We start from the raw sequence: 11,459 nt of genomic DNA, 5'->3' as shown, positions 1-11,459 counted from the left end.
AAACCGCCTAAGAATGTTTGGATTTGGAACTGTTTTACGTGCAACTTAGATCTTATTAACATTAGAAGTCACTCTGCTGGTTTGACTAAAGTGACATGACGCTGGTACCTGCCAGGCATTGACCAACTATGATAACAAACAGTTAAACAGCAATAATTAGAGATTTAACCCTTTAGTTCCCCCAACTAGCCTACCAGGAGAATGCTCTGTTACATCATGAAGGCACAACACATTAAATATTCTGTGGCTATGGTCTAAAAACACTTGTGTTACTACAACATTAATGTGGATGATTAACACAAATGCTATTTCAGCAATACAAACTGTCTTAAGTATAGACACACATTTGCCCAATTGGAAAGAAAATGATTATTATATTTGTCTCTGCAAATTTTCCTCCATCTATTGCAACTGAGATCAAGGTTAGTTACTTTACATTAATTGTGAGACTTCAGCTAACTCCGAGTTTCTAAATTAATGCCCTCCCCCCCACTTGTTGCCAACACCCATAGCTAACTTCTTTTTTTTTTTTTTATTTTAATTTTTTTGCAGTTCCCTTGCTTTGCAAAATAGAATGGAAATAAAAATAAAGTTGCAAAAGTTTAAAGCCCTTGCATAAATCTTTTTGTTGCGTATTATTTGAAAACAATTTTGTTTTCCAGCGTCTACACAGAAGCAAGAGTCTTTTTTTTTTCTTTTTTCCTTTTTTAAAACTTTTTAACACAAGTGTTTTAAGTTCCTTGGAACATTGTGTGTCAGACAGACTACTAACACAGAAACACCATCACTGAAAGGAAAAACAAAACAACAGGAAGCAAATGAAAGAAATTAAAAAGCAACTGTGAAACACAGAATTATGCTACAGTATCTTTTTAGGTGAACGTTATAAGTACACAAAATTTGTTAGTAATAATTGTTTCTATTTACAAATACTTGAACACTGATTGACTTACAAGTGTCCACTAATGTTGTTAATAGCACAATAGGTTTAATGTTTATAGTTTTAGTTGTTTTGTTTGTAGTATGATGTCAAGTATAGCGGTCCCAGCACAGATCAATGACAACAAGAGCACAATTTTCTAACTGGATATGCTTTTCAATCATTGCAGTCCACTGAACTTTTTCTCTCATTCTTTTGCTCTCCAAATGCATCTTCCATTGTTCATAGCAGCAGTCCAGGGTCAAAAAACAAACAAACAAACAAAAAACGATATTTGCAAACTGGAGAGATCTCTGTAGAGTTTAATCATGTCCATTTAACAAAACCACATAATTAGCAGAAATGCTCTTTTGTGTTGCAGGACATCATACCCTCCATGGTGCTAACATAAAGATATGCATATCTGCTATATGAAGCATAGTTCTAGAGGTCTACCCAGTACATAAAGCTCTGACACACACACAGTATTAGCAAGTCTACGTAGGCTAAAGTCATTGGTCCAAAGTAACCATTTTTTATAGCTGGTGTTCCTTTGGACTCTCAACAGCTCCTGAAGCCTGTTTATAAGACTTCAAGTTAGCCAAAGGAATATCAGTCATGTGATTGCCAGCGTTGAAATGGCCCTCACTGGAACCATACTGCTTTCGATCACTGAACTGGTTTCTGTTGCTATCTTCTTTCCAGGTTCTTGTCAATGTGTGTCCATTCACTAGTTTGTCCTTCTTAACCCATTCTTTTTGAGGTGCAAAGGTGGAGAGAGGAGACTTTGGCTGCTGGTATGGACCCAGGCCAGGAGGCATCCAACAGTTATCAGAGTGACCCAAAACTAGGCATTCTTGAGTGCACATTTCTGTGGCTTCAGCTAATCCTCGTGGACCAAGAGGCCCATCTGTGGGGAAGGGGAAGAGAGACAAAAGAAAGAGGAAGAGAGTGTAAGAAATAATATTGGACCTTTGCTTTAAAAATATTTCCATTAAAGTTGCATGAACTCCTGCCTTTTGAAAGAATAAGAAAAAGTATCTAAAGTTATTTACAAGTTGCCATCATGTCAATGCCCGAGTGCCTTATGTGGATGGTTGTCAGTGACATCATTACTATATTGTACATATTCTTCTAGATCAGTGAGTTTCAACCTGTGGTCTGTCGACCCCTGCAAGTCCACAGACTATATCTAAGGGTTTTGTGAAAAATGACTATGATCAATCAAAAGTATGTGAATATCCACATTTACAATTCAAAGGGGTCACCACCTCCATTTGAAATCTACAAAGGGGTCCACAATGCCATTCAGAATTTTTTAGGGGTCCACAAATCAAAAAAGGTTGAAAACCACTGTTCTAGGTCTTTGTACGCATACTTCCCACTTCTTCAATTCTTCAAAAATGGAAAGGTAGTTCAAGTAGTTATATGCATCTGGCCAGCAGATGCAAATGCTTGATATGAATCAGTTTAGATCCTGTGTTCTAACAACCCCTTGCAACTAAGGATCATTAACATAATATGCATGCATGACCAGGATACCAGCCCCAAGTACCCAGTTAGACAGGGCACATAAATGTAACCAACGTTGCTAGTGGCTCATCTGCCCCAGCCAGCCGGGCCCCTGCTGCCACCACAGCTGCCCAGGGTGCAGACCTTGGTCATTATACATCTGCTAAGGGTAGGTAAAAAACACAGGTGGGAATAACATTATCAACCCAAGTTCTTCATGGGACTTTGTGATAGTGGGAACTTGACATATCCAGTTGTGTTCTGCTCTGTCCTCACCATACATCCAGATTCAAGGTATTTCAATGAACTAGCATGCTGCATGGCTTTATATCAGCTGAGAACTCCCTGATGATAGAGAATTCTGGACAATTATCTCTCAATTCTACCACGCTGCAGGACCAGAGTTGTGCAAAATGTCCCGAAATGGAGGCGAGAATGTAGATTTACCCTGATAAATCAGGGCAGCCTGCAGGGCAGCCAACCTGCAGCATGCGTACTGCAAGTAGCACAAGCAGACCATGTGTGGCACATGGCAGACTAGAGATGGGACAGGCAACACAGTGACAGATGAGGCTGGGAGCAGAAACAGATCAGCAGATTGATGAGTAGGGATCCTGGTTTTCTCTGATAAAAAAAAAAAATCCCCAATTTTTGGATTACAAGAAGTAACCCAAAATCCACATTTTTCCATGATTAAAATGAATCACTACTGCATATATATAGTTGCATTTTAATCACAGAAAAATGTGGATTTGGGGTTACTTTTTGAATCCAAAAATTGGGGATTTTTTTTTTTTTATCAGGCTAGATTTATCAGATAAAACCAGGGTCCCTGTTGATCAAAGAGCACAGAGCAGGAACCTGAAAGCAGAGCAGCTGATCAGGCAGGGAAAGAAGATAGGAGTGGCACTCAGGGCAGGTGTGGGGCTAATTTGTGGCATGCCTGCCAAAAAAGTATTGGTCCCCACTGCTTCACATCATGACAAAAAATACAAGAAGTACAAGAAATATAGTGATTCTACTAGAGATCTGTTTGCTATGCAACCATATGAAGAAAAGGGTATGTAAGATGGGACCCTTCTGTAAGTTTTGTATTTCTTGCAGCTGATAAAAAAACTGTTTTCCTAATCCCTTATAGATTATGCATATGAAAACACAGGAACTAGAAACAGTCTGCTAATGTACTGTGCATATTAAAGATCTACTTTGTCTTTCACACACTACTGAGGGCACAGCTGGCTGGCTGCAGGCACCTTACAGTCTGTTCAGCAGACAAGTCACCCATATATTCAGCCAGGGCTAACCTCTCTACAGTCTTAGCATGTTTCTAAGTGACTGAACTTGCAGAGGAGTTGCTGATCTGATCAGACTAGATTTATTGAAAGGACAAGACATTCTAAAAGACTGATAAAACCTCCATGTGTGTCTTTGTTACCCATTTCTCAACATCTGAGATATGCTTTGTCATGATTTGTTACTAAATTTATGATGATTTTGATCAGGAATTTCAAGAGAGAAGCCTTTTTTTTACTTCAGAACAAATCAACTGCCTACATGTACAGACAGTCAAAGAGTTAGAGAGACATTTTTTTCTTTTCTGATTAAACAGTCAAGTGACATGAAGGAAAATACAGATTGATTTTTCAGAATAAGGTTAAGCAGGCAGGCATGAATACTGAAGTTATGAAGTATCTTAAAGTGCTGCTAATCAGAGGAAAAATACCCCCCCCCCAATCAGGCTGTCAGTGGTGTGTCAGCAAAAAAGCATTTCTTTTACAAAATGTTATAATTTGGGCTAGAAATTGCCATGGAAAATACCTAGACAATGCCTGTGCTTCTGTGCCAGTGGAGATTTTGATCTCATCTACTGCTTCAAATATAGCATAGCAGCCTTCATAGTAAGTTTAATTCCAAATCAGCAGGTTATCCTAATTAGCAGGGATCCTGGTTTTCTCTGTTTAAAAAATATCCCCAATTTTCTGATTAAAAAAGTAACCCAACATCCACATTTTTTTGTGATTAAAAAGAAAAGTCTCTCTCTCTCGCTCTCTCTAGATATATATATATCTTCCTAGATATCTAGATATAGATATAGATATATACAGAGAGAGAGAGAGAGAGAGACTTTTCTTTTTAATCACAAAAAAATGTGGATGTTGGGTTACTTTTTTAGTTATATATGTGTATATATCTATATATATATAGAGAGAGAAAGAGAGGGTTATGTATATAAATTGCGTTACTTTTTTCAATCCAAAAACTGATTTTTTTTTTATCAGAGAAAACCAGGATCCCTGCTAACTAGTCTAACCACAGCTGCTATTTTTTTTCCAAATGCCCTATTTATTTATTTCCTTAATGTAAAAAAGTATATGGCCTTCTAGCATCCTGAGGCAGTGATTTCCATAGGTTATCTGCTGCATGCTCCAGCAAATGTACGATATTATTTTTCTTTTAAAACAAACCCAATTCACAAATAGTCTCTGACAGAGACCTTCGAAGCAGAGACAACTTTTGAATAGCTGAGAAGTACACAACAGAGAGTGAATATTCAAGCAAACAATAAACCATACATTCAAAATTCTTTTTATCTAGATGATCCATGACTAGGAGACCTAAAATCTACTCCTGCAATCCCTAAGCAAGCAAATCTCCCATTGCAATCATCTGGAAAAATATAAGGACAGCAAATGCAGCGTTATTTGCAGCAAGACAAGATGAAATATTTACATCACATTTAGAGGGGAAAAATGGCTGCCAAGCAGCAGCTTAGGAAAAATTTCAAGGACAACTAAGAACCTTGATTTTAAAATGAGAACAGTGATAATTCACTGGAAGAGAGATATTCTTCTGCTATTTAAAAAAAAAACCAAAAACAAAAACAAAAAAACTTATTGAATTTCCAGCATGGAGCTATAATCAAACTGAGGCAGGTACTTACTACGAAAAAGCAAAAGTAAGTAAAGGAAGTACTCCCAGTATATTGTTAACATTTCCAAAGGTTAATCTATAGGTTAAAAGCTGATTTTTTTTTTCTGCTGACAACAGAAATTTAATTTTAATTAGGTTTTTCCCGTTTTCACAGGAAGAAAGTGAGAAGTGGCAAAACTATTTTCAACCAGACTGCTCACACAATACAATACTATCTTGCTGACCCAAGGAGGAAAGGTTTGGGAGGGATTAAAACTTTCAATACACAAAGAAAGCCCTTCACTAGAGAGTGACACATTTCAAGAAATACAGTGCATGCACTTTGCGCTTCCAATTTGCACTGTAATAGCAGGTTAACAAGAGAGCTTTCAGTTGCACAGTAGCGAAGTAGATATGTTACATTTCTCTGTTTAGCTAAATAAAGTAAAATAAAGTGCAAATACATAGGAAGTCTTTTCTGTTCAGAATTTGAATATATAAGCTGTTTTTACTTAGGCCAAAATATGCATATGGCCCTATAAGCCATGTCAAACTCTTCCTGGAGAGATTTATTTCATGTGTTTAGCTTTCCTTAGAAACAGTTCTAGACCATTAATACAGCTAATCTGAGAAAGGATTTTATACAAGCTTTACAAATTTCTTAAGGCGCAAAGTTTATGGACTGCTCTGGAGTATTTAGATGACAGGCACAATTTAAATGTGCATTGCTAAGAACAAGAGACTGTCTACTGAACAGCAACAGGACAGTTTTGTGGAATTAATAATGGGGCGATTACCTTATTAGGATGGATATTTCCTGTATTTTTTTTTTTAGTAAAATATTGCTTTCCTAGTTTGGCTTCCTGCAAGGTCAGGTATCCAGTGTATTTCAAAGAGATGTAAGAGTGCTCCCCATGCCCCATTCTCTAAATCTATGGAAGACAATTATGAAAGAAGTGTTGCATGTTCTGAAGCCGAATATTGCTCACTTTACTTGCAGGTGCACCCGAGAGGTACCTACCTCTAAATGAGAGGCACAACAGAGCAGTTTTTATCTCAGACAGTGGTGGTGCATGGAACAGTGTTGCTTGCTGTGCTGCTGGTGGTGGCAGGGCCAGTTGCTAGATGTGGTGGTGGTTATTTCTAAGCCTTTCCGAACACAGGACTGGGAGCTGCTTTCTTGGTTAACCATCTCCCCCAGTCACAAAATACAGTGGGGAGTTTGGGCTCTAACCCCTAGTGGAAATCAGGAATACTCCTATAATAGTAGTTCCCTCCATAGCCTTGCAACAAGTCTCTACATCTCTCTGACTCAGTTTCCCCACTTTGTAAAATGCAAGATACTATTTGCCTGCCTCAGAAGGGGGGTGGGAGGATTAGCTATCACAGAATTTGATTAGTTGCCATAAAGAACTTTATATAAATTATAAACATATATATATTTATATGTTCCTTTTTTTAAATTGAGGCAACATTATCTTTATATCCAAGTGCGGTAGCATTTTGGGTTAAGAGAATACATATTTAATATTGTGCAAATGGAATAACAGTATATACTAATTTGCAAAGTAGTCTCTTTTATGATGTACATCTACTGTGTATAAAACTAATCTCAGACTATGGCTTCAATGCCCAATCGTGATACTTTTAATATTACTATAATTGACATGCTAGGGGTCTGCAAATGTCCTTCTACAGGATATATGTGAATGGGGCGGGGGGAGAGGGAATGACTTTAGAGAAAATATGAGCTACAAGCACATAAAAGTCTCCAGTAGCACTGTTTTCTTCATCTCCTGTCCTGTATAATTATGTTTTCAATGTAGACAGTTCTTTCTTTCTGTTCTCCTTGCTGTTGTATAGCACACATTAAATGATCATGAGTAGCATGATGGGGAAGGGAATCTTTTGGGGTTTGCAGCATTGTAGAACTAGCTGCTTTGTAGTGAGAAAGTATAATGTTGACTTAATGGCAATTATCTTTCTCCTCCACCACCAATGAACAATAGCTTTCACCCAATTTTCTGAAGTTGTTTCATTACTGCATACAATGGCACCACTTAAAAACCTGCTCCTGCTGCTTTAATTTCATAATTGCATTAATTTGTTTCCTTTCTCTCCATAAAAATGTCACTGGAATTTCTGTATCAAGTTTTTCCACACTGAAGTACTTTATTGATATGCTTTTTTCAAAGTATTTGTTCTCCGAACAATCCGTAATACATGAGCCTGGTTATCAGTCTCGGCTGCTTGAATATATAATGACACAAATGCTGATAAAACTGTACAAGCCATCTGTCTCTGGATTTAACTGTTTTGAAAGCAGACACAAAAGTACGTAGCAAACACTCCCTTAAATTGTCTTTGTAAATATTTATATCAGATCATAACTCCAAAATGCCTTTTTGTTGTTGTGGTGGTTATTTTATTCTGTTAATAGCTGTCAGGCAGATGCATGACTTGCTGCCTCAAAAGGAGACAGGTGTGAGCAGGAAAATAATCTATGCCAGTCAAGTGCTGGCCATACCCTAATAGTGGAAATTCTGAGTGGTCTTTTATCTTTTTTTATTATACCCAGAAGCTAAACTGTTATTTCATTGATTAACTCACTGTTGCAATTAGCACTCGCTTCTGGCATGTTGACCAGCTGCTTTTCAACCTGCTTTTTCAAAACTCTTTTGTCCAAGGCTGGAGACTCATTTTTTACTGTGAAAGAATCAAGACCACCAGATGAATTCTACTCAGAGACTATTTAGCCCCCACTATTAGTTGTAATCCCTTACCCAGGTGCCACTGTTGCAAGGAATAGTAGATTTGAGCACGGCCACAACTAGATTTTGAACTGGGTACAGAAAGTAGTCTTTTTTTTGAAGCTGAAAAATACACATTCATATGCCACATTGTAAAATGACCTTCCCAGAAGAGACAACACATTCCGGGTTTTATGTAACCTTCCCATCTGCTAATTATTGGCTATTCCCACATTCCTTAAAGATTTTTTTAAACGATTGTATATAATAACTATAAAGGGGGGAAATGGTTTACATAAAAATGATGAGACTGTCACAGCTCTCCCCCCCCACACTCAAATATCAAGAGAGTCAACATGAAAGCCTTTTTTTTTTTAATTCTATGTCATGTAAGAAAACAAAACAAAGCCATAAACCCACACACACAAAAAATTATCTTTTCTGATTATCGTTAATTAAAGAATAGGTTCTGCCACTGCGACCCACACAGCAAAAATCCCATCTTTCACACAGACATTACTGAACACAGGAACAGGTTCAAATCTTGCCAAAGAGCTGGGGTCCATAGTTAGTCTATAACAGTGCATATCTCCCCTGCCTTCACACACACATTGGTCAGAATCTTACTGGAGAAGTAAAAAGGTAATCAAGAGGGGCAAGTGTAGCAGTATAAGAAAGGACTCCAATGCCTTAGGCAGGACTGAGGAGAATTTAGGAGTATAAATCTAAAGTTGTGACCACAGAAGCACCTGAATTCTGCAGGCATTTTACTTCTCCACGCCAAAGTTCCCATGTATCTAGATACCTCCGTGCATGCCAAAACTGTTCTAGGCTTTGGCTGGACTGAGCAGCTTCTTCCCAGTTCATGCCTAAGCCCCATTCTGATCCCGAATGTGAGGGTCAGTTCAGTAGGTGTTCTCCAAGCATTCTTGGTGGAACGTGTCCCCTTCTTATGCCATGTAGTGTAGCAGTTAGAGCAGTCTTTTGATGAAGGATGCTTATGTCTTGTCATTCAAAAACCGAGCAGTGGGCTTTTTTATTTTGTTTTAAATTAGCTGCTTCCTTTTAACTGTAGTCTAGAGATTAAAACCCCCACCACTGATATGAAACACCCACATTTAGTTCCTTCCCCAGGCTGGGGAAATTCAAATGCACGTTCCCACCCTCTAGGAGACTGGCTACAAGGTTGTATGCAAGGCAGGGAGTGCAATTCTGTCATTTTTGTAGAAGCTACATTACTGCAAATACAAGAACGTAAGATTATTTGGGCCAGAGAGAGTAATGCACTCTTGGTTTTCCTCTATCTCTACCAGGGGTGGGCAGAATGCGGCCCACTAGGCCATTCTATCCAGCCCGTGGGGCCCCTAAAACAGTTAGAAAATTAATATGTATCTGCCCCTGGCTGCCTATCATGCAGTCCTCAATGGCTTGCCAAAACTCAGTAAGCGGCCCTCCGCCCGAAATAATTGCCCACCCCTGATCTATACCAGTGGTGAGGGTACTAGGGGTTGTGGGAGGGGTGAAACCTGGGTTCTGTTCCCTGATTCAAGTACTATCTAGGCATTTTAAAGAAAAAACAGGAGCAGGGAGTGTCCTAACCAAAAGACTGCCCTAACTATAAATTAACAGTAGCCTTCTTTTTGCTCTCTCTCCCAATAAATCTAAATTTCTTTCCTGGCACAGTTTTAATGGGAGACAGATCATGCCTGGTTAGTCTATGTCAGTGGATATACCATATTAATGGATGGGGAGGGTCATTATTTATTCACCTCCCCAAACCACTAATCTAATATAGCCTACAGACTGGTGGTTATAGCATTCAGATGAGAGATGTTATTTTGAATCTCTTTAGGCAGAGATGAGAAGTGGACATTGTGCATGAGTGTTCAAACTGTGAGGCTATTACATAGAAAAGCAACACCTTTATTTTAAAAGAAAAGAGTGACATCTGCTTAGCTTTTGAGAGAAAAGTTGTCATGAGCCCTACCTTCATGGGAATTCCAGGCTATGAACCCAGAGTGGTAGAAGATATGCCTCTGAAGTCCTAAGTAATCTGCAGAAGTTCTAGAGATGAAAATTCAGACATATCTCTGTATTCAGTGTTTCCATACTGACTAGCTTAGGTTCCCTGCTGCCTAGATTTTAGTTCATTTGAACCCTTGCTATGGGGCACTTATCTGTACCCATGCACTATAAAGGGACACAAGGTTCTGGATTTCACTGTGGGAGGTAGGTTTTAAAAAGTTAAATTTTTCAATGCTGTCTATTATCATGCCCAAATCCTTTCTTTTTTTCTTTTTTTTTTTTTTTTTTGGGGGGGGGGGGGGGAGCTTATATGTCTAGAATACATGTATAGCTCTGCTGATCCAAAATCAGCCTAGGGAAGGATTTGCCATTTAGACTGTCTCAGCTATTTCCAAATTCCCTCCTTAACTCAAGAGAAAGCAATCCCTTTTCTCAGGTGCAGGCTACTCCCTTCCAAGAACTGACTCAAGGGCAATGGTCCATGTGTAGGGTCCATACTTGCTACCTTTCTGTATTCATTCCCAATCCTCCTTGCTGCACGGATGTGGAAGGAAGGTAAGGTATGGTGAGATTAGAAACTATGTACAATGGAATCCATACTGTCAAGTGCACAGAGAAATAACCTGAGCACCCTGGGCACCCTGCATAGCTGTCTGCTTACAGACCTGCATCCAGAAGGAGACTGGGGTTCATTTTACATAGTTCAAGAATCCTTGAAACATAGTACCTCCAACCTACAGCTTTCTTGCAACAAAAAGTCTAGAGTTACACAGCAGCATTTAACTATATTATCATCTTGTTTCTTATTCTTATACAACATAAATTACCCAAGGAACAGCTCATTTGGTTTTGATTTGGCTAAAGAATCAGTTCAGACCAAGAGGCAATGTGCAAGCTTCCATGCTTTAGGGGTTTCTCTTTCTCCCTTGCATGGCCACAAAAATAGTTTGTACCAAAATCTAGCTCTATGTTATTTTCACATAATGTAGATAGCCTGTGTTTAGGTCTCTATCAAACACATCTTATAGTGGTAACTTGATGATATTCTGTATCTTGGGTCCAAAGGAGGTGAGTGTAAATGTACTAGCGGTCATTTATGTCCTTAAAAACCAACGAGTATATGAATAAGTAAATGTAAGTATTTGTACTTTTAGCCAAAGGGGAAATATTGAGAAAGCACTTGAAGAATGAGGAGGGTGTTACCTGCAAATTCAAATCTAAGACTATTATTCTGGTTTATGATTAAAAGTAAAAACTCATTCTAGCATTAAAACATGTACTGTCATTTGTAACCTAATTTTTAATGTTGCACTGGAGATGCAGAGAGGGTCACCTTGAGGTGA

General features: G+C 38.5%; 1 protein-coding gene across 1 annotated transcript in view; it reads right to left on the bottom strand.

Annotated features, from left to right (window-relative positions):
• Window positions 1–1,018: 1,018 nt before the first annotated feature.
• LOC102388516 (protocadherin-9-like) overlaps window positions 1,019–11,459 on the bottom strand; it is a 143,071-nt gene continuing 132,630 nt past the window's right edge. Inside the window, exon 2 of the mRNA XM_006023871.1 lies at window positions 1,019–1,829. Coding sequence (XP_006023933.1) covers window positions 1,456–1,829 — 374 coding nt within the window. The 3' untranslated portion in view covers window positions 1,019–1,455. The remainder of the gene's footprint in view (window positions 1,830–11,459) is intronic.

The sequence above is a fragment of the Alligator sinensis genome, unplaced genomic scaffold (assembly GCF_000455745.1).
Source record: "Alligator sinensis unplaced genomic scaffold, ASM45574v1 scaffold33_1, whole genome shotgun sequence".
NCBI lineage: Eukaryota > Metazoa > Chordata > Crocodylia > Alligatoridae > Alligator > Alligator sinensis.
This window is presented reverse-complemented; position numbering and strand designations above follow the sequence as displayed.